The sequence below is a fragment of the Myotis nattereri genome, assembly GCF_964212035.1.
Source record: "Myotis nattereri genome assembly, chromosome: X".
NCBI classification, from domain to species: Eukaryota; Metazoa; Chordata; class Mammalia; order Chiroptera; family Vespertilionidae; genus Myotis; species Myotis nattereri.
The window spans coordinates 48,081,141-48,105,652 of NC_138078.1; the positions used below are offsets into that span (position 1 = coordinate 48,081,141).

Genomic DNA, 24,512 nt, shown 5'->3' on the forward strand with positions numbered 1-24,512 from the left:
TAGATATTAAAGACTGCTTTTTCTCTATCCCGTGGCACCCGGAGGACAGGCCCTACTTTGCCTTTTCAGTGCCCTCTACCAACCATCAACTACCGGCAGATAGATACCAATGGAAGGTACTCCCCCAGGGCATGAAGAATAGCCCTACCATGTGCCAGGCTTACGTTGGAGTGACAACCAAACCTCTAGCCAAACAATGCTTTATCACTCATTACGTGGATGATATCCTTATTGCCCATAGGGACCCTATATGGCTAGAGACATGCTACCAAACACTTATTAGCAACCTACAAGCTCTTAACCTCCATATAGCTCCCGAAAAGGTCCAGACCATTCCTCCATACTCCTTTTTAGGATATAAAATACATGAACAAATAGTACCCATAGCTCCTCAGTTTGCAATTCCTGATACCATATCCCTACATGCGCTACAGGAACTATGTGGCCAGATTAATTGGGTTAGGAACAGCTTATCAATCTCCACCGGGGCCCTAGGCCCCCTCTTCCAACTGCTTGAAGGAGACACAGACCCCCTTAGCACCCACTCTCTAACCCTCAAAGCCAAGGAAGTCTTAAAAGCTGTCAACCAGGCTCTAAGGGAGCTAGAGCTACACAGAATAGACTTGACCCAGCCAATCCAAGCGATAGTACTGGCCACCATTGGGACTCCTACAGGAGTACTATTTCAGGAAGGTCCTCTTTATTGGGTACACTTGGCCTACAGCCAGCTTGCTAAAATAACGCCCCCAACAGCGGCCTATGCCCTCAAAGGACGGAAGCTCAGGCAGGCTTCGCTTACCCTATATGGAAAAGAACCTGACATTCTCATACTTCCTTATACGCAGGAACAAATCTCTCATCTATTAACCACAGATGTAGAAACACAATTACTTCTCCTAAACTACCCAGGGCAGGTAGATAATCACCTACCCAATCATAGGCTCCTCCAAACCCTCCAAAAGGTACCGTTGGAGACACTAGGTCTGGTACGCCCCTCTAGTAAACCTATCCCTGGGGCACCCTGCGCCTTCACTGACGCGGGGAAGCATTACTGTGCAGCAATAATAAAGTCTCCTAAAACTTCCACCAACCCCACTTACCTTAGATACACTTATCAAGGCTCAGCACAAGTAGGAGAACTCAGAGCTATAATATACGCCCTTCTCTACTGTCAAAATAGCCCAGTCAATTTATTCTCAGATAGTGCTTATGCGGTGCATACGGCAAAAAATATAGGGTATTCCACCTTAAGAGTTAAAGATACCCCGCTAGATCAGAGCCTCCAACTCTTAAAGGACATCCTAGAGAACCGTAAACAGCCCTGGTATATCCAATACTTATGGTCTCATACTGGCCTACCAGGCCCACTTTCCCTAGGCAACGCAGAAGCAGACAAGCTAGTTCTTACCCTACAACCCATAGAAGAGGCCAGACTCCTACACAGCAAATTTCATATGTCAGCCTCCTCTCTCCATAAGCTCTTCCCCCATCTGCCCCTAGCTCAGTGCAAGCACCTCATACGTGCTTGCCGATCCTGCGGCCCTCTACTACCCCTTGGGCCTTTACAACCCAGAGGGGCCAATCCCCGAGGACTACAGCCCAATGCCATATGGCAAGCGGATGTCACACATGTCCCAGCATTTGGCAAATTGAAATATATCCACACAGTCATAGATACTTGCTCAGGAGCTACGTTCGCCCAGGCCCAAACGGGGGAAAAAGCCAAACATAGCATTGCCACCTTCAAGGCTGCCTTTCTCATCCTTGGATTCCCGTGGGAGGTAAAAACTGACAATGGACCATGCTACACCAGCACTCTATTTCAAGACTTCTTAAAATCACACGACATCAAGCATACCATGGGCATCCCCTATAACCCCCAGGGACAGGCAATTATTGAAAGACTACACAGGGAACTCAAGGCCCAACTGATTAAAGAAAAAGGGGGAGTGATAGGGAGAAATCCTCATACACTGCTAACCCAAGCCTTAATTACCCTCAATTATTTTCATTTTGATCAGCATGGATTAACCCCTATGTATAAACATTGGGGAGGACTCCGGGACATACCAACACCTCTTCCTTTGGTCCGGTGGAGAGACCCACTCACCGGAGCCTGGAAAGGCCCCGACCCACTCTTAACCCAGGGGAGAGGGTTTGCTTGTATTTTTCCAGAAGGCAACAAAAGTCCCGCGTGGATCCCTGCTCATGACGTCAAACCCTACACCATCAACGATGAGCCGTAGATCGCCACCATCGCCCCCCGTGGAGGAAATGGAGGACCTGACCATAGAAGAGAGCCAGCCCCGACGGCAGAGACAACCTAGACACCGACGAGCTCACCCCATCACCTGGGGTGACATCAAGGCTCTACAAGACCAAGCCGCGCGCATGGCGCCAGAGGGGAACCCATCGGCAGGAACGTTATTCTTATTAATGTGTGCCATCATCACAGCTAATAGCACGGGTGCACACAGATAAGGACTGTGGACTGTGATACCTCACCCTGGCGTTCTGTTCTCATGCCAGTTGGTGTTCCCAGTTTCCAGTGGCACGTGCCTCTGCTACTCCTTTTACCCGTCTATAAGGCCACCCTTCTATCTCCTTCTGAGTAGTGACAACTCCTTTGCTTTGGCGCTAATTAGAAAGGAAGGGGGAGATGTAGTAGAGCTCAGGAAGTATGTCTCAGCGCTGTGGCTGATGCAATGGTGTGAGCACACTCCACCATGACATGCTTCCTCGGCACACCAGGAAGTAGCAATGCCCGCCTGAACTAACTCCTAGAGCCACATGCATAGTACCCCAGCCTTTCAGCCATTGGTCGCCTATAGCAATGTGTCTCCCTCTGATTGGTCGCCTATAGCAACGTGTCTCCCTCTGATTGGTCGCCTATAGCAACGTGTCTCCCTCTGATTGGTCCCCTCATGCTATATATACCCCTGTAGTTCCTCAATTAAACGGATCTGCGGCGTCAATGAACCTGGTCCCCGGAGTCGTGCATGCAGACGCCCTAGCGCGTTGGGGCTCCGTCGTCCTCACCCCCGAGGGATCCCCTGCTTCAGGTGCAAAGAGGTTAAATAACTTAACTATAATAATACAGATGCTTCAGTGTGTTGAGCTAGAGAATGCAGAGTCAGTTACTTAGGGATAATCTTATTGGATCCCCCACAGAATATCTTTTACTGAATTGTGCCCTGAGAAAATGTCATCAACTCATGCTGAGGCTGTTATATGCAACCATCCATGGGCAAAAATGCTTCTTAGAAACATTTTCTATTCTCAAAAGCAGAAGAGTTGTGCTTTACTTGAACAACTGGCTTGTTGTCACCTTAAGAACTTGGAATTATATAACCATCGAGGGTTTTTTTCCCCCCCTTTTTATTTTCTCAAGAAAGTTTGGAGCCAAATGCTAAAGCAAGTGTATAAGGCTTCACGACAAACATTTTGTGTACTAATTCCATTTTTTCCATCTTCCTACAATTATACTTTTTCACCTTCTTGGCCTTAACTTTTCTTACCTATACTCTAGAATTTTAGGTTTTGCAGGCCACAGAGTCTCCACTACTCAATACTGCTATTGTAGTGCAAAAACAGCTCTAGGCAATATGTAAATGAAGGAGCATATGTCATGGAAATTTGAATTTCATATAATTTTCATGTGTTATGATATATAATTTTTCTATTGAGTTTTTATAATCACTTGAGGCCATAGTTAGCTAAGCCCTGATACCTATATGTCCTATTCACTTTAACATCCTCAATACCTAGAATGGGGACAAGCACACAGTAAGTACTCAATAAACATTTGTTTATTAAATAAATTATTACTATTTTAAGTGCTTATATTTTTCTATATTGTGAAATGCCTTAAATTGTCTTTGGAATAGGGCAGGATGTAAAACATAAAGCACATTATTAGAAGGTTATCTAAGTAAAAGAATCAGGGTTTGGATCTAAGGCTGGGTGCTATCAAAATCCATATTCTTTCCATTATACCATATTGTTTTGATAGGTTTATATTATCCCCAAATTTCCACTGGATTAGTCCCAAATTCCCTACATGACTCTCCATATGATGTAGCCAAGTAAACATGCAGAATCCAACCACATCATGAATTTGTAATTTTTCTTTATTTATTTTATTATTTTCCATTACCATTTATCCCCCTATACTCTCTTCCACCTCCACCACAGCCACAATCATCACACTATTGTCTATGTCCATGAATTCTTCCTCTTTTCTATTTTGTTCAATCCCTGCACTCCCTAACACACCTTGCCCTCAACCAGAGCTGTCTGCCTTCTCTTTATCTATGAATCTGTCTCTATTTTGCTTGTTAGTTCATTTTGTTCATCAAATTCCACATATGAGTGAAATCATATGGCACTTGTCTTTTTTCTGACTGGCTTATTTAACTTAGCATGATACTCTCAAGATCCATCCATGCTGTTGCAAATGGTAAGAGTTCTTACTTTTTTGCAGCTGTGTAGTATTCTATTGTGTAAATGTACCACAGCTTTTTTACCTACTCATTTACTGATGGGCACTTGGGTTGTTTCCAGATCTTAGCTATTGTAAATAATGCTATAATGAACATAGGGGTGCATATATACTTTTGGATTAGTGTTTTAGGTTTCTTTGTATAAATTCCCAGAAGTGCAATTTCTGGGTGTTTTGCAGAAGTTGTGGCTCTTTTGTTCTTATTTCTACAAAACTGGAGAGTAAGAATCTATAATAATCTACAATAATAAAAGACAAAGATGCTAATTGACCGTACCTTCACTATGCCCTAAGCCATGCCCAACAGCCAATCAGAGCAACTATATGCAAATTAACCAACCAAGATGGCGGCTGCCAGCCACGGAGCTGGAGCAAGCAGGAGGCTTGGTTGCCCCAGCAATGGAGGAAGCCAAGCTTCCCGCCTTCTCTGAGCTGGCTGTGGCCTCCACTCATGGCAACAAAGTTTCAATTATAGAAGACAAATAAATCCCAGATACCTGCTTCCAGCCAGCCTCCACTGGGAGCTTGGGTGGCTGGGGGCTGTGGCCAGCCTGCAAATAGCCATCAGCCCCTCACCCAGGATGGCCACACCCTCATGGGGTGAGGATACCCACTGGGGATGTTAGCCAGCCTGAAAATGACCCTCAGCCCCTCACCCAGACTGGCCAGGCACCCCAGGAGGACCTGCAACCCTGAAGGGGCTGTGGCCAGGCTGCAAATGGCCCTCAGCCCCTCAACCAGGATGGCCAGGCACCCCAGCGGGGACCCCCACCCTGAAGGGGCTGTGGCCAGCCTGCAAACAGACATCAGCCCCTCACCCAGGCTGGCCTGGCAACCCAGCAGGGATTCCCACCTTGAAGGGGCTATGGCCAACCTGAAAAGGGCCCTCAGCCTCTCACCCAGATGGCCAGGCACCCCAGCAGGGACCCCCACCCTGAAGGGGCTGTGGCCAGCCTGCAAACAGCCATCAGCCCCTCACCCAGGCTGGCTGGGCACTCTTATATAATAAAAGGGTAATATGCAAATTGACCGTAACAGCAGAATGACTGGGAATGACTGGTCACTATGACATACACTGACCACCAGGGGGCAGACTCTCAATGCAGGTGCTGCCCCCTGGTGGTCAGTGCGCTCCCACAGAGGGACCTCTGCTCAGCCACAAGCCAGGCTTATGGCTGCCAGTACAGCAGTGGTGGTGGGAGCCTCTCCCACCTCCTCAGCAGCACTAAGGATGTCTGACTGCAGCTTAGGCCTGCTCCCCGCTGACAAGTGGACATCCCAGGAGGGCTCCCAGACTGCCAGAGGGATGTCTGACTGTGAGCTTAGGCCCAATTCCTAGGGAGGGGGCCTAAGCCAGCAGGTGGTCATCCCCTGAGAGGTCCCAGACTGCGAGAGGGCACAGGCTGGGCTGAGGGACCCCCCTCAGAGTGCACAAATTTTTGTGCACCGGGCCTCTAGTAAATGCATAATATGCTAATTGGACTGGACATCCATCCAGACATCCTTCTGGATGACCTTCCAGACAAAGCTAGGACTGCGAGGGAAGCCCAGGTCCCAGGTGCCTGCCGGCAGCCACAGGGAAGCCCGGGTCCTGGTGTCAGAGGGAAGCCCATACCAGCAGCTGGGGGAAAGAAGGCCTACTCTTGCATGATTTTTGTGCACCGGCCTCTAGTAAGAAAATAATAGTTAACAGATTCAAATCTTCTTATAAAAAAGTAAAGTGATACTTGTGCCTTATTGAAAAAAACAAAGGATTTGGTGCCTACAAGACTTGGTAGGATTTAGAACATAGCTCTGCCAGTTAGTAGCCTTTGGCAAGTCACTTACCACTAGGAACCTCATATTTCCAGTAGAAAAGAAATCAATAATAATACATTCTTCACAGTATGGTTGTGAGGATCAAAAAGAGCATGTCAGTGCCCACTGCAGTGCCACGCACATAGCAGATACTTAATAAATGGCAACAGTAGCAATAATAATAATAATAATAATAATAATAATAAATAATATAATTATTTTAAATTACTCCACAAATAAAGAGTTCCTACTATGGGACAGTTAGGCATTGTTCGCACATGGGATATAGAGGTAAATAAAAGAAGTTAAAATTCCCTGCCCTCATGAAGCTTATATTCTAGCAATTATTGTAAATGATTTTTATGATCTTGTCTACCATTCCAACATTAGTGGTAGTAAAATGGAACCAATTTCTACTTATATATCTCCAATTTCAGAAAGATCTCAAAATGCAAAGTAGTTGGGTTCAGTTTTGGTTCCCATGGGATTCCCAAGCACTTACCCTCCTTGTGATGAACTAGGGGCCGAGGAGCTGGTCTCTTTATGTGGGAAGAGGAGGCCTTGGTGTGCCCAGAGCCTGACACAGGTCCATTGGTGGCCTTGCTCCCTCCTCCATCCTGCAGCCTAGACACCAATTTCCCCACGTCCACCTCGGGGCAGGACTCCAATTTGCCATCTGAAGCAAGTCTGCTTGGGGACTTTCTCCCAGGATCAGATTCCCCACTCTTCTGAATAGGCAGGTTGGGGTATTGTGGTGGTTTGGGGATTTCTATACTGTTGATGACAGTACCATTGGGTGTTTGATGTTGAATTTTATCTAGGAAAAGTTGGTGCAAAGAGTAAGATTAGTGATAATCTTTATCACCTTTTCATTTTGTACTTGTATACATGCATACAATTGAAAAATTGTACACATTTGCAAAGGAGCTATTATTATGGATCAAATCAACAATATCCTAAAAAATCAGTCTCTACCTGTACCAATTCACATGGAATCACAAGTCACATCAGATAGGGAATTCAAGTTCTGAGTATGATTTTCACCACTACAATTCACAATAAAACCACAATCTACCAAGATGCTTTATTCAAAAGGAACTTAAGAGTCATCAATCAATTATATATTCTATTAAATTTTTAAAAGAAACATCAATTACTCCTTAACCAATTCTACTGACCTCAAATGTAATTTGTAAAGACCTTTCAAATTTCAAGTTAATAAACTTAACAGAATTTAACTTCTTTCTTCATCTTCATAGAAAATAAAACTCAACTAGCCATATTATGATCATCTAGCTTTTGTGGTCTATACAATTCCCTGTGACAGTTGAAAAAATATAGTATTTGGTACATGCTTTTCAGTTGTTCTGAGTCTTACTTACTTAAAGCTTTGAGACTGTAATGAGAACCAGGGATGCTTTCCCTAGAAAAATTAACTTACACAAATACATGCAAAATTTTGAAAATGAATTTTAAGAAGTTAATGTAGTCCTCTAAAATCACCTTCCTGAGTAACAGAGAACCTGTATCAGAGTATAGTGGTTAAGAATAGAGCTTCTGGTCAGTTAAATGAGACCTAAGAGACATGTCAACCAATTGTAATACATGTATCGTATTTGGATCCTGATTTTTAAAAACATTAAATATGAGAAAATGACAGTGTGGAAATTAATTACATAGGTAGTAATTTAAAGGAATTACTGTTTTGTTTTTTCTTTTCTTTTAGGTATGATGATGCATTGTGATTTTGAGTAAAAAGAATGCTAATCTTTTAGAGAGACATACTGAAATATTTATGTATAAAATGTCATAATGTCATCACGGGGCACTGAGTAGGGGTGTAGATGGAACACAACTGGGTGTGCGGTGGTAAAAGTCAAAGCTGGGTAATAGGTACATGGGGAGTAAGTTATACTATTTTTTTCATCTTCTGTTTATGATCAAAATGCACCATAAAGAAAATGCTATAGAAGCATCAAACAGATTGTCAAACTTCAGAAGGAAGGCAGGGGAGGGAAGGGAGGTGGTGTAAGAGATCAGCCAAAGGACTTGCATCCATGTATATGAGCATGACCAATGGACACAGACAATAGGGGGTAGGGGCATATGCTGGGAGGCAGGAGCAGCCTGGGAGAGGTCAATGAGGGAGCGGGGGGGTGGGGGGGGGAAGAAGACATATGTAAAACTTTCAACAAATAATTTAAAAAAAAATAAAATAAATTAGCAGGTACAGAGAATTAAAAAAAAAAGAAAGTGTTAAAAGAAATGCACGCTTAGAAATTAATAATAATGATAATAAAAGAAATGCAGGCTTTGGCCGTGGCTGGGTGGCTCAGTTGGTTAAAACATTAAAAGGTTGTGGGTTCTGCCGAAACCGGTTTGGCTCAGTGGATAGAGCGTCGGCCTGCGGACTGAGGGGTCCCAGGTTCAATTCCGGTCAAGGGCATGTACCTGGGTTGCGGGCACATCCCCAGTGGGAGATGTGCAGGAGGCGGCTGATCAATGTTTCTCTCCCATTGATGTTTCTAACTCTCCATCTCTCTCCCTTCCTCTCTGTAAAAAATCAATAAAATATATTTAAAAAAAATGTTTTAAAAGGTTGTGGGTTCTGTTCCCAGTCAGGGCACATACCTAAGTTGTGAGTTCAATTCCTGGTTGGGGCATGTGTAAGAGGCAACTGATTGATCTCTCTCTTTCTCTCTCTCCTTCTCAAAAGCAATAATAATCTACACTAATAAAAGACAAAGATGCTAATTGACCATACCTTCGCTACACCCCCAAGCCACGCCCACCAACCAATCAGAGCGACTATATGCAAATTAACCCAACCAAGATGGCAGCCGGCAGCCACAGAGTTGGAGCAAGCAGGAGGCTTGGTTGCCCGGGCGATGGAGGAAGCCAAGCTTCCCACTGGACCTGAGCCAGCTGCGGCCTCCGCTCATGGCAACAAAGTTTCAATTATAGAAGACAAATAAATCACAGATACCTGCTTCCAGCCAGCCTCCACTGGAACCTTGGGTGGCTGGGGGTTGTGGCCAGCCTGCAAACAGCCATCAGCCCCTCACCCAGACAGACTGGCCAGGCACCCCAGCAGGACCCCCCACCCTGAAGGGGTTGTGGCCAGCCTACAAACAGCCATCAGCCACTCACCCAGGCTGGCCACACCCTCATGGGTTGAGGGTCCCCACTGGGGGGCTTGGCCAGCCTGCAAACTGCCATCAGCCCCTCACCCAGGCTGGCCAAGCACCCCAGCAGGACGCCCCCCACACTAAAGGGGGTGTGGCCACCCTGAAAATGGTCCTCAGCCCCTCATCTAGGCTGGCCAGGCACCCCATTGGGGACCCCCACACTGAAGGTGTTGTGCCAGTCTGAAAACAGCCATCAGCCCCTCACCCAGGCTGGCCAGGCACTCCTATATAATAAAAGGGTAATATGCAAATTGACCCTAACAGCAGAACAACTGGGAATGACTGGTCAACTATGACACAAACTGACCACCAGGGGGAAGATGCTCAATGCGCTCCCACAGGGGGAGCTCTGCTCAGCCACAAGCCAGGCTTATGGCTGCCAGTACAGTGGTGGTGGTGGGAGCCTCTCCCGCCTCCTCAGCAGCGCTAAGGATGTCCGACTGCAGCTTACGCCTGCTCCCCACTGGCAAGTGGACATCCCCCGAGGGCTCCCGGGCTGCCAAAGGGATGTCTGACTGTGAGCTTAGGCCCAATCCCCCAGGGAGTGTGCTTAAGCCAGCAGGTGGTCATCCCCAGAGGGGTCCCAGACTGCAAGAGGGCACAGGCTGAGGGATCCCCCTGAGTGCACAAATTTTAGTGCACTGGGCCTCTAGTAATAATAAAAACACAACATATCTCAGGTGAGGATTAAAAAAAAAAAAGAAATGCAGGCTCTGGAGCTAGGTGCCCAGGACTGATTCTTAGTTCTGCTTCTTACTAACTGTGGGATCTTAGGTAAGTTCATAATATCTCTCAAACTTTCTCCACAGAGAAATAGGAATAATAACCGTACCTACCTCTCTAGGTTGTGGTGAGGATTATATGAGATGGTAAATTTATTTCAGTGCCTGGTACATAATATACATGCAATAAATGTTAGTTATTATTTATACTATTATGCTTCGGGTAGGCAGTGAGGCAACAGTTTCCATCTGGGAAGGAAGGGCTAAGTTTTCTGCAAAGACTTTTTCAGCCAGAGAGTTTTGTTCTCCTTGGAACCTGTCACCAATCACTGCCATCACCATAGGGTTCAGGGCCAAGAGGAGTTCATCTATAGTTCCCATACTCTGGTCCAGGGTAGATACATGATCCTACTTTTCTTAACCCTCATATAATTGCTATCACACTAGAGCAACCAAATAAAAATAATTAGCAAAGGCTCATAAATATCAGTAGGGACATAAACACAGGACTTCCATGTAACTAGATCATGTGCTTCCAGGACATGCTTTGAAGCAGAGGCCACCTTTAAACATCCAGCACTTAGGAGTAACTGCAAGCACATTTACCCTCTCAAAACAATGACATAAATAGTGACATGAAATCCTTCTCCCATATGCTTTAGGCCCAATATCTGTTACTTGTTTCCATCTGAATACTTTCTTCTTCTGGTGGAGAGACCCTAGAAAATTGCATCCCTGTTCTCCTTTAGGGGACACAACAGGGGTAAGCTGTGCCTTACAGGTCATAACAGTATCATCACCATCTCAATACAGTATAAGAGAGTATAGTTTCATTGAAGTGTGCACCTACAAAGTGTCACTTCCACATAGGAAGGATCTTTTCTTAGCTCACAAAAATAGGGGATGGAATGATAAAAGTGATGGGTACTTTTGCCCTTCTGCCATGGTAACCATTTCCAAGTTCTGGGATATGTTGAAAAATAATGACAAAATGGCAATTATAATAATGACAGTAACAACAATGGTAATATTAACAGATGCCATTACTTGAGCACTTTCTCTGTGCCAGTCCCTGTTGTAAATATTTTACATGGATTATCTCATCTAATCTTCAAAACTAGTCTATAAAATAGTAAACTCTTTTTTAAAAATATATTTTTATTGATTTCAGAGAGGAATGGAGAGGGAGAGAGAGATAGAAACATCAACAATGAGAGAATCGCTGACCGGCTGCCTCCTGCACACCCCTCACTGGAGATCGAGCCCACAACCAGGGCAGGTGCCCTTTACTGGAATTGAACCTGGGACCCTTCAGTCCATAGGCCAACGTTCTATCCACTGAGCCAAACCAGCAGGGCTAAAGTAGTAAACTCTTATTAGTCCCTTTTTACAGATGAGGAATCTAAGGCACTGAGAGGCTCATGGTTACAAAACCAGTGTGGCAGAACTAGTTTTCAAAACTTGAAGTCTGTTTCCAAGAGTCCACTCTCTTTCTGAAGAGAGACTTCATTGTTCCTTCAGATAATAAGAATTCAGTATGATCCCCCTAACGAGACATCTATTTTCAAATAAAAACACACAGACCAGATTCAGAAACTGCAGAGAATTGGGAGTGAATCCTTATCAGACAGGGAGGCCTCTCTTCTATGTGTGGGCAAGTAGTGGGGAGGAGCTTCGAGAGGTTTCACACTAGCCCAGCAAGATAAATACATCAATTATTGAAATATAAGCAGAATCATGAAAATAAGTGCTATGAGGAGGACAGTGCTAATTCTGTCTGATGGGCTGGAGAACACTTTGAAAAATAGGTCACATTTGAGCTGGCACTTGAAGGATTACAGTAAGTGGAATAAAGGAAAGGGGGATTTCAAACAGAACTTGGAGGAGTAAAATATCATGGTTTTTCTAAGAAAATATAAAATTAAAATAAAAAGTTCAGTGTGGTTTGATCATAGAAACCTATTTAGATGAAAAATGTGAGTAGCTGGATATGAGATTATTAAGGTGGGTTGGGGCTATATCATGAATGCCATAATATAGAACATGAATGCCATGCTCAAGAATATGAACTTTATTATTGGAGTGCAGAGGACCATAACTTTTTACAGAGAAATGGCATTATTACAAGTATTTTTAGAATATCCCTTTAGAGTCATTATGAAAAGTATAACAGATTAGAGAAACTAGAGGGAAAAAGACCAGATAAGGGACTGCTGATGAGAAAGATCTAAACTGGAGTAGTAGTAGCAAAAACAGACAGATTCAATAGATGTTAAGGGGGTGGATGAACAGAGCTTATATATGGGGATGTGAAGGAGCCCATGATGATGGTGGAATGACTTTCTAAAGCACTACATATAAATGTAATAAAAAGTTTGGGTGAAAACAATGAAATTCTACTGGAAAAGAACTGTGGTGCGTATAAGGAGTGGCTCCTTCTTAGAATAGCATTCAGACGGTATAAGAATTACAATAGAGGAGAACCAAGATGGCGGCGTAGGGAGTAGACCTGTGCGTGCTGCCTCCCACAACATCATTGAAACTACCAACTATAAGACAAACAACCACCATTCAGAACCATGGGGAAGTTGGCCCAGTGGAAGTTCTACAACTGGAAGGAAAGAAAGAAGCACAGTGAGACTGAGTAGGAGCTACAGAGGCGCCCAAAACAGAGGTACACAGTCGCACGCCAGGCGGGCTGCAACTGGATGCACAGTTTTTTTTCAATCAGATTGCTCAGGGCGGGTCTCTGAGGCCCTAGACCCTATGGGGAGAGGTGCACAGCCTTGGAGCAGTCAGAAAGCGAGGAAGGCTCTGGCGCGCAGCTGCTCGCTGGCACTGGGGGATGCGAAGTCCCAGTGTCCTGAAGAGGCGAGGAGCCGCGGAGACTCCACCATTGCTATTTGCTCCACCCTGGCAACTCCCTGAGACCCCGCCCTACTCAATTTACATTCCCATCCAGGCTGTGCCAGAGGCACAAGAGGAAACACCTGCGCTTTTACAAACTCTCAAATCCACTGAGCTGGTTCAGGCGGGATCATGAGGCACCAGACCCTATGGGGAGAGGTGGCACGGCCTTGCAGCCGTCAGAAAGCGAGGGAGGCTTTGTCGTGCAGCTGCTCCCCAGCGCTGGAGGACGCAAAGTCCCAGAGCCCCAGAGAGGAGAGGAGCCGCGGAGATGGCATTGCTATTTGCTCCACCCTGGCAACTCCCTGAGACCCAGCCCTAATCAATTTACATCCCCATCCAAGCTGTGCCAGGGGCACAAAAAGACCCACCTGCGCTTTTGCAGCCTAACCCAACAAATTGCAGACTTCAACTCCTTGCACCCATGGGAGACACACTCAAGAAGCAGACCCGGGAGAACCAAGATGGCAGCATTAAGTACAGACCTGTGCGTGCTGCCTCCCACAACAACATCGAAACTACCAACTATAGGACAAACAGCTATCATACGGATCCATGGGAAAGCTGGCCCAGTGGAAGCTCTACAACTGGAAGGAAAGAAAGAAGGGCATTGAGATTGAGTAGGATGTGCAGAGACACCAAGTACAGAGCCCAACCCAACAAACTGCAGATATAAACTCCTTGCATAGAAAGAAGAGCATTGAGATTGAGTAGGATGTGCAGAGGCACCAAGTACAGGGCCCAATCCAGCAGGCTGCAGATTTCAGCTCCTCGCATCTGGGAGGGACGCACTCAGGGGACGGAGTTGGGTTCGGGGCAGGCCGGGGCCGGGCCCGGCTGGGCAGGTGATGTGGAACCGCTGTACCAGCAGGTGCACAAGCACGCCCACCAGTTCCAGTCTCACGTAGGACACTGGGGGACAGCAGACGGGCAATCTGTGCACTTGGTGGAGGGCAAAGTCCGAGCAGGCGTGCTGGATGTTCAGCCACCAGGAACACCTGGAGATTTTGTCTGGTGGGGAGCCTCTCAGAGGGGACAGAGTGCCAAACTTTGTGTTTCCCCGGTGAGGCTGGGACAGCCCCGGTGAGGTCGAGACTGCCCTGGTGAGGTCGGGACGGCCCCAGTGAGGTTGAGAAGGCCCCGGTGAGGTCGGGACGGCCCCGGTGAGGTTGAAACAGCCCTGGTGAGATCCAGATGGCACCGGTGAGGTCGGAATGGCCCCGGTGAGGTCGAGATGGCCCCGGTGAGGTTGGGACAGCACCAGGGAGGTCGGGACAGCCCCGGTGAGGTTGAAACGGCCCCAGTGAGGCCGGCACGGCCCCGGTGAGGTCAGGATGCCCCTGGGAAGGTCGAGACGGCCCCAGTGAGGTTTGGACGGCCCCAGTGATGTTGAAACGGCCCCGGTGAGGTTGGGACAGCTCTGGTGAGGTTGAAAAGGCCCCAGTGAGGTCAAGATGGCACCAGTGAGGTCGGGACAGCCCTGGTGAGGTTGAAACGGCCCCAGTGAGGTAGAGAGGGCACCAGTGAGGTTGAGACGGCACCAGTGAGGTCGGGACGGCCCTGGTGAGGTTGAAACGGCCCCGGTGAGGTTGAAATGGCCCTGGTGAGGTTGAGATGGCCCCGGTGAGGTCAGAATGGCCCCGGTGAGGTTGAAATGGCCCTGGTGAGGTCAATACGGCCCCGGTGAGGTCGGAGCAGCCCTGGTGAGGTTGAAATGGCCCCGTTGAGGTTGAAACAGCCCCAGTGAGGTTGGGACAGCCCCAGTGAGGGTGAAACGGACCCGGTGAGGCTGGGACGTCCCCGGTGAGGTCGAAACAGCCCCGGTGAAGTCGGAATGGTCCCGGGGAGGTTGAGACAGCCCGGTGAGGTTGAGACGGCCCCGGTGAGGTCAGGACGGCCCCAGTGAGGTAGGGATAGCCCTAGTGAGGTAGGGATGACCCCAGTGAGGTCACGTCGGCCCCGTTGAGGTCGGGACGGCCTAGGTGAGGTCTAGAGGGCCCTGGTGAGGACGAAACGGCCCCGGTGAGGTTGGGACGGCTCCAGTGAGGTTGGGACAGATAATGGGGACCAGTATAGACTGATGAACAGGGGTAGATACAGAGGCATAGAAGCATTGAACAGACTGTCAAACTACAGTGGGAAGCCTGGGGAGGGTTGGGGGGGGTTAAGAGATCAACCGAAGGACTTATATGCATGCATATAAGAATAACCAGTGGACACAAGACACTAGGGGTTAGGGGAGGCCAGGGGAATGTTAAGGTGGGGGGAAAAGGAGACATATGTAATATTCTTTGTAATACTTCAAGAAATAAAAATTATTAAAAAAAAGAATTACAATATTATAATACTCAAATGAGCTCTGGAATAAGATGAAAGCAAATTGCTGCTCTGTTATTTAGTAGCTGTGGGAATCAGGCAAACTATTCACCCTATCTAAACCTCCAATACCTTCACTATTAGATACCTACCTCATACAGTAAGTGATGAGCACTAAATGAGAATGAATTCATGCCCATTTAGCATGTGTATAATTCAAAAGATAATAAGTAATGGACACAACCTAAGTGTCACTCAACAGGTGAATGAATAAAGAAATTTGACATTTAGTTTTAAAAAAGATTGATATCTGGCCATTTGCAACAATATGGATGAACCTGGAAGACATTATGCCAAGTGAAATAGACCAGATGAAAAAAAGACAAAAAAAAAAAAGACTGCATAACCTCATTGATATGTGGAATCTAAAATGTTGACTACATAGAAACAAAGAGAAGAATGGTAATTACCAGGGGCTTAGGAAAGGGCTTAGGGAGATGTTGGTCTAAGGGTAACAAGTGGCAGTTATATAGTATGAATAAGTCTGTATAGCTCATGTACAACATAATGACTATCCTTTTTAATAAAAGCCTAATATGCAAATCGACCAAACTGTGGAACAACCAGTCACTGTGACACACACTGACCACCAGGGGGAAGATGCTCAACAGGTCAGCCAAGGTGTGGCACCCCCCACACACCATCGCTCCCACAGAGGGAGGTGACCAGTGGCAGCAGTGGGGGGTGGGGGCGGCGAGGCCAGTGAGCAGGCAGCACCAGGCAGGCCAAGGCAAGTACCAGCACCCCCTGCCATCACCCCGCCAGTCGCCCCACAGACTGGCCCTGATAGCTCGCCAGTCTTAGGGACCCTACCCATGCATTTTGGGGAATTTCTCCCCAATATTATTGAAATATAATTGACAAAAATTGACTCATAGGTAGAGAGTAGGCTGCCAGTTATTGGGGGAGGGCGCATGGAGAGATTGAGCAAAAAGGGGAAAAATGTATATATTTAGGTACACAATAGAATGTTTTGATACAGGGATATATATTGTGAAATGAATACAACAATGAAGTTAATTAATATCCATCACCTAACACAGCTACTGATTTTTTTTTTTATGTGATGAGAATATTTAAGACCTACTCTCTTCAAATATCAAGTACACAACAGTATTATTAACCATAGGCACAATGCTATACCTTACATATCCAGAACTTATTCATTGTGCATAAATTGACTTTTGCACCTTTTGATCAACACCTTCTCATTCACCATCTCTCCAAGTCCCTGACAACCATTACTTTATTCTCTGCTTCTATGAGTTTGACTTTCATATTCCACATCTAAGTGCGACCATCCAGTATTATTGGTCTGCCTGTCCTTGGCTTATTTCATTTATCGTAAGTTTCTCTAGGTTTATCCCTGTTTTCTTAAATAACAGGATTTCCATTTTTTTTAAAATACTGAATAGTATTCCATTGTGTGTCTGTGTGTGTGTGTACCTCCCACATTTTCTTTATCCATTCATCTATCTATGGGCACTAGGTTATTTCCTTATTTTCATTATTGTGAATAATGTTGTAATTAACATTAAAGTGCAGATATCTATTTGAGATATTGATTTCATTTCCTTTAGATATATACCCCAGTTCTATTTTCAGTTTTTCAAGAAATATCCATACTGTTTCCATAATGACTGTACCAATTTACATTCCCACCAACAGTGTATAAGAGTTCCCTTTTCTTTATATCCTCATCAACACTTGAATTTTGTCTTTTTGGTACTAGCCACCCTAAAAAGTGTGAGGTGATATCTCATTGGGAATTTGATTTGTTTTTCATTGATAATTAGTGAAGTTGAGCATTATCCATATAACTGTTGGCTATTTACATGTCTTGTTTTGTGAAATATCTAATCATATCCTTTGATCTATTAAAATTTGAGTTATTTTTTATTGAGTTGTGTGAGCTCCTTACATATTTTGGATATTAACCTCTTATCAGATAATATGGTATGCAAATCGCTTCTATTCTGTAGGTTGTCTTTAATTCTGTTGATAGTTTCCTTTGCTATGCAGAACCTTTTTAGTTTGACGCAATCACATTTGTCTATTTTCCTTTTGTTGCTGGTGGTTTGGGTATCATATGCAAAAGAAAAAGAAAAATCACTACCCAGACCAATTTCATGGAGCTTTCCCCCTATGTTTTCTTCTAGTAGTTTCATGGTTATGGGTCTTACACTTAAGTCTAATACATTTTGAGTTGATTTTTGTACATGGTGTGAGGTGAAGGTCCAATTTCTCTCTTTTGCATGTGGCTATCCACTGTATTCTTGGCAATTTTGTTAAAGATCAAGGGACCATAAATGTTGTATTTATTTCTGGGCTCATTATTCTGTTTCATTGGTCGAAATATCTGTTTTATGCCAGTACTATACTGTTTTGATTACTATAGCTTTGTACTATATTTTGAAATCACAAAATGTGATGTCTCCAACTTTGTTTTTCTTCAAGATTGCTTTCGCTATTTGAGGTCTTTTGTGGTACCATATTAATTTTAGAATTTTTTTTCTATTTTAAAGAGAAATGCCATTGGAATTTTAAAAAATCTTTATTGTTGAAAGTATTACATATGTCCCTAATCTCCTCCATTGCCCTCTATAACCCTCCTTCTCCCCCAAGCCCTCACCACCCTGCCATCTGCGTCCATGGGTTATGCACATACACACATGAGTTCATTGGTTGATCTCCCCCCACTTCCACCCTCCCCTGCATTCCCTCTGAGGTTTAACCATCTGATCGACATCTCCATGTCTCTGGGTATATTTTTGTTCATTAATTTATGTTGTTCATTACATTCTACATATGAGTGAGATCATGTGATATTTATCTTTCTCTGACTGGCTTACTTCGCTTAGCATGATGCTCACTAGTTCCATCCATGCTGCTGCAAATGGTAAAAGTTCTTTTTTTGTTGTTGTTACAGCTGCATAGTATTCCATTGTATAACTGTACCATAGCATATAATGTAGCCAAAGCAGTCTCTTTAATAAATGGTGTTGGGGAAATTGAACAGATACAAGCAAAAAATAAAATAGACCAAAAATTTACACCATACACAAAAATAAACTCAAAATGGATAAAAGGCTTAAATGTAAGACATGAAACCATAAAAGTCCTAGAAGAAGCAATTGGCAGCAAAATCTCAGACATCTCTCGTAGCATTATCTTTATGGATACATCTCCTAGGACAATGGAAACTAAGAAGAAAACAAAAACAAATGGGACTACATCAAAATAAAAAGATTCTGCACAGCAAAAGAAACCATCAACAAAATAACAAGAGAGTCTATTACATGGAAGAACATATTTGCCAATGATACATGCAATAAGGGTTTACCCTTGAAAATTTACAGGGAACTCATACAACTTAATGAAGGAAGACAAATAACCCAATAAAAAATTGGCAAAGGATCTAAATAGACACTTCTCCAAAACGGACATACAAAAGGCCAAGAGACACATGAAAAAGTGTTCAGTCAGTAATCATCCAAGAGATGCAAATCAAAATGACAATGAGATACCACCTCACACTTGTTAGAACGGCTATCATTAACAAATCAACAAACGACAAATGTTGGTGAGGATGTGGATAAAAAGGAACCCTAGTGCACTGCTGGTAGAAATGCAGACTGGTGAAGCCTCTGTGGAAAACAGTTTGAAATTTCCTCAAAAAATTAAAAATGGAACTACTATTTGACCCAGTGATTCCACTTCTAGGAATATATCCCAAGAATTCAGAAACACCTATCAGAAAGGATATATGCACCCCTATGTTCATAGCAGTGCAATTTATAATAGCTAAGATTTGGAAACAGCCTAAGTGTCCATCAGCAGATGCCACTGGGATTTTTTAAAAATACATTTTATTGATTTTAGAGAGGGAGAGAGAGATCAAAACATCAATGATGAGAGAGAATCATTGATTGGCTGCCTCCTGCACGCCCCCTACTGGGGATTGAGCCCACACCCAGCCATGTGCCCTTGGCAAGAATCAAACCTGGGACCCTTCAGTCAGCAGTCTGACACTCTATCCATTGAGCCAAACCAGCTAGGGCGCCATTGGGATTTTTATAGGGATTGCAATGAATTGGTAGATAGTTTTGGGTAGTGTGGACATTTTAACAATATTAATTATTCTAATACATGAATACAAAATATCTTTCCATTTATTTGTCTTCAATTTCTTTCATCAATGCCTTCTAATTTTCAGTACATAGGACTTCAACTCCTTGGTTAAATTTATTCCTAAGGTGTTTTTTTTTTTCATTCTATTATAAAAGGGATTGTTATCTTAATTTCATTTTGTATAGTTCATTGTTAGTATATAAAAAACAACTAAATTTTATGTTGATTTTGCATCATGCACTTTACTGAATTCACTTATTAGTTCTAACAATTTTTTAGTAGTATTTAGAGTTTTCTACATGTAAGGTTACATCACTTTCAAACATAAACAATTTTACTTTTTCCATTCTGACTTGGATGCCATTTCTTTCTTTCACTTTCCTAATTTCTAAGCACATTCAAGTACTATGCTGAATAGAAGTGGAGATAATAGACATCCTTGTTCCTGATCTTAGATGACATATTTTCAGTTTTGTTTTGACCTTTGAGTATGATGTTAGCTGTGAGTTTATCATGTATGGCCTTTATTATATTGAAGTACATTTTTTGTTGCTAATCCTCACCCAAGGATATTTTTTCCATTAATTTTTTTATTGCTTAAAGTATTACAAAGAGTATTACATATGTCGCCTTTTTATCCCCCCACCCTTGACAATCACCTGGCCTCCCCAACCCCCCAGTGTCTTATGTCCATTGGTTATGCTTATATGCATGCATACAAGTCCTTTGGTTGATCTCTTACCCACACCCCTCCTGCCCTCCCACCCTCCCCGGCCTTCCTGCTGTAGTTTGACAGTCTGTTCGAGGCAGCTCTGCCTCTGTATCTATTTTTGTTCAGAAGTTTATAATGGTCTTTATTATCCAGAAATGAGTGAGATCAAGTGGTATTTCCTTCATTGACTGGCTTATTTCACTTAGCATAATGCTCTCCAGTTCCATCCATGCAGTTGCAAATGGTAAGAGTTCCTGCTTTTTTACAGCAGCATAGTATTCCATCATGTAGATGTACCACAGCTTTCTAATCCATTCATCTACAGATGGGCACTTAGGCTGTTTCCAGATCTTAGCTATGGGGAATTGTGCTGCTATGAACATAGGGGTGCATATATCCTTTCTGATTGGTGTTTCTGGTTTCCTGGGATATATTCCTAGAAGTGGGATCACAGGGTCAAATGGGAGTTCCATTTGTATTTTTTTGAGGAAACTCCATACTGTCTTCCATAGTGGCTGCACCAGTCTGCATTCCCACCAGCAGTGCACAAGTGTTCCTTTTTCTCCACATCCTCTCCAGCACTTGTCGTTTGTTGATGATAGCCAGTCTGACAGGTGTGAGATGGTACCTCATTGTTGTTTTGATTTGCCTCTCTCGGATGATTATTGACTTTGAGCATGTTTTCATATGTCTCTTCACTTTCTGAATGTTCTCTTTTGAAAGGTGTCTATTTAGATACTTTGCCCATTTTTTGATTGGATTGTTTATCTTCCTTTTTTTAAGTTGTATGAGTTCCCTATAAATTTTGGAGATTAGGCCCTTATCAGATATGACATTGGCAAATATGTTTTCCCACGCAGTAGGTTTTCTTGTTGTTTTGTTGATGGTTTCTTTTGCTGTGCAGAAGCTTTTTATTTTGATGTAGTCCCATTTGTTTATTTTCTCTTTAGTTTCCAATGCTCTAGGATCTGTATCGGTGAAGAAATTGCTTTGACATATGTCTGAGATTTTGTTGCCTTTGGATTCTTCTAGTATTTGTATGGTTTCCCGTCATACATTTAAGTCCTTTATCCATTTTGAGTTTATTTTTGTGTATGGTGTAAGTTTGTGGTCCAGTTTCATTTTCTTACATGTATCTGTCCAATTTTCCCAACACCATTTACTGAAGAGACTATCTTGACTCCATTGTATGTTCTTGCCTACTTTGTCAAATATTAATTGAGCATATTGGTTGGGGCTGATTTCTGGGCTCTCTATTCTATTCTATTGATCTATATGTCTGTTCTTGTGCCAGTACCAAGCAGTTTTGAGAACAGTGGCTTTGTAATACAACTTGATATCTGGTATTGAGATCCCACGTACTATGTCCTTTCCTAGGAACGCTGCAGCTATTTGGGGTTGTTTTTTATTCCAGATGAATTTTTGGAGTGTAAGTTCTAGGTCTGTGAAATATGTCATTGGAATTTTAATGGGAAGTGCATTGAATTTATAGATTGTTTTGGGGAGTATGGACATTTTAATGATGTTGATTCTATCAAAGCCAAGAACACGGTATGTTCTTCCATCTCTTTATGTCTTCCTCTATCTCTTTTTTCAATGTCCTGTAGTTTTCTGAGTAGAAGTCTTTTACCTCTTTAGTTAAGTTTATCCCAGGTAGCTTAATTTTTTTGGTGCGATTGTAAATGGGATTGCTTTCTTAGTCTCTCTTTCTGCACATTCATTATTGGTGTATAGAAATGCCATAAATTTCTTGGTGTTAATTATGTATCCTACTATGTTGCCGAATTCTTTTATTAAGTCTAATAGTTTTTTGATGGAGTCTTTAAGGGTTTTTTAAGTATAATATCATGTCATCTGCAAATAAGGACAGTTTTACTTCTTCTTTTCCAATTTGGATGCCTTTTATTTCTTCTTCTTGTCTAATTGCAGTGGCTAATACTTCCAGTACTATGTCGAACAGGAGTGGTGAGAGTGGGCATCCCTGTCTTGTTCCTGTTCTTAGGGGAAATGGTTTTAGTTTTTGCCCATTGAGTATGATGTTGGCTGTGGGTTTGTCATATATGGCTTTTATTATGTTGAGGTATGATCCCTCTATTCCCACCTTGCTGAGAGTTTTTATCAAAAATGGGTGTTGAATTTTGTCAAACGCTTTTTCTGCATCAGTTGATATGACTATGTGGTTTTTTTCTTTCAATTTGTTTATGTGATGTATCATGTTTATTGATTTGCAGACATTGTACCATCCTTGCATCCCTGCGATAAATCCTACTTGGTCATGGTGTATGATCTTTCTGATGTACTGCTGGATCCGATTTGCTAAGATTTTGTTGAGGATTTTGGCATCTATGTTCATGAGGGATATTGGCCTGTAATTCTCTTTCATTGTGTTGTCTTTACCTGGTTTTGGTATTAGGGTGATGCTGGCTTCATAGAATGAGCTTGGAAGTGTTCCTTCCTCTTGAATTTTTTGTAGTAGTCTGAGGAGGATAGGTTTTAGTTCTTCCTTGAATGTTTGGTAAAACTCCCCTGTGAAGCCGTCTGGCCCCGGGCTTTTGTTTGCCGGAAGGTTTTTGATGAATGCTTCAATTTCTTCCATAGTTATTGGCCTGTTGAGATTTTTAGATTCTTCCTGATTGAATTTTGGAATGTTGTATTTTTCTAGGAATATGTCCATTGCTTCCAGGTTGTCTAGTTTGTTGGAGTAGAGTTTTCCATAGTATTTTTTTAACAATCATTTGTATTTCTGTGGGATCTGTTGTTATTTCGCCTCTATAATTTCTGATTTTGTTGATTTGGGTCCTTTCTCTTTGCTTCTTGGTGATCCTGGCTAGAGGTTTGTCAATCTTGTTCATCCTTTCAAAGAACCAGCTCTTTGTTTCATTGATTTTCTGCATTGTTTTTTGGTCTCTATGTCATTTATTTCTGTTCTAATCTTTATTATCTCCTTCCTTCTGCTCACTCTGGGCTTTTCTTCTTGCTCTCTTCCTAATTCTTTGAGCTGTTGATTTAGATGATTTACTACCATTTTTTCTTTTTTGTTGAGATAGGCCTGTAGAGCTATAAACTTCCCTCTCAGGACTGCTTTCATTGAGTCCCAAAGGTTTTGGATTGTTGTGTTTTCATTGTCATTAGTTTCCAGGATGTTTTTAATTTCTTCTTTGATCTCATTGGTAACCCAATCAATATTTAATAACGTGCTATTCAGCTTCCAAGTGTTTGAGTATTTTGAGTTGTTTTTATTGTAGTTCATTTCTAATATTATGGCCTTGTGGTCTGAGAAGATGCTTGATATTATTTCAATCTTCTTGAATTTGGGGAGACTTTGTTTGTGACCCAATATGTGGTCTATTTTTGAAGATGTCCCATGAGCACTTGAGAAGAATGTATATTTTGTGGCTTTGGGGTGAAGTGTTCTGAAGATGTCAATTAAGTCCATCTGATCTAGTGAATCATTTAGGATTGCTGTTTCTTTGCTGAGTTTTTGTCTGGCAGATTTATCCAGTGATGTCAGTCGTGTATTGAAGTCCACTACCATGATTGTATTGTTGTCAATCTCTCCCCTGATATCTTCCAGGAGTTTTCTTAGGTATGTGGGCGCTCCTGCATTGGGTGCATATATGTTTTTCAGGGTTATATACTCTTGTTGTATTGATCCCTTTAGTATTATGAAGTGGCCTTCCTTATCTCTTGTTATGGCCTTCACTTTGAGGTATATTTTGTCTGATATAAGTATTGCTACCCCAGCTTTCTTTTCGTTTCCATTAGCCTGAAAGATATTTTTCCATCCCTTCACTTTCAGTCTGTGTGAGTCCCTTCTAATGAGGTGGGCCTCTTGTAGACAGCAAATGGATGGGTCATGTTTTTTTATCCATTCAGCCACTCGATGTCTTTTGATTGGAGCATTTAGTCCATTTACGTTTAGAGTTATTATTGAAAGGTACTTGTTTGTAGCCTTTTCTTTTTTTGTGTGGCAGTTTTCTTTCTTGTCTTTTTAGTTCTTCTTTTTACACCAGTCCCTTTAGCATTTCTTGCATTGCTGGCTTGGTGGTGATAAACTCCCTTAGCCTTTTTTTGTCTGTGAAGCTTATTTCCCCTTCAAGTTTGAATGATAGCCTTGCTGGATAGAGTATTCTTGGATTCAGTCCTTTGCTTTGCATCACTTTGTAAATTTCTGTCCA

The 24,512-nt window shown here is 43.1% G+C and overlaps 1 protein-coding gene across 1 annotated transcript in view; it reads right to left on the reverse strand.

Moving 5' to 3' along the window:
- The window catches only part of OPHN1 (oligophrenin 1), a 629,793-nt gene that overhangs the window by 15,406 nt on the left and 589,875 nt on the right, over positions 1–24,512 (reverse strand). Inside the window, exon 21 of the mRNA XM_081080828.1 lies at positions 6,801–7,115. Coding sequence (XP_080936954.1) covers positions 6,801–7,115 — 315 coding nt within the window. The remainder of the gene's footprint in view (positions 1–6,800; positions 7,116–24,512) is intronic.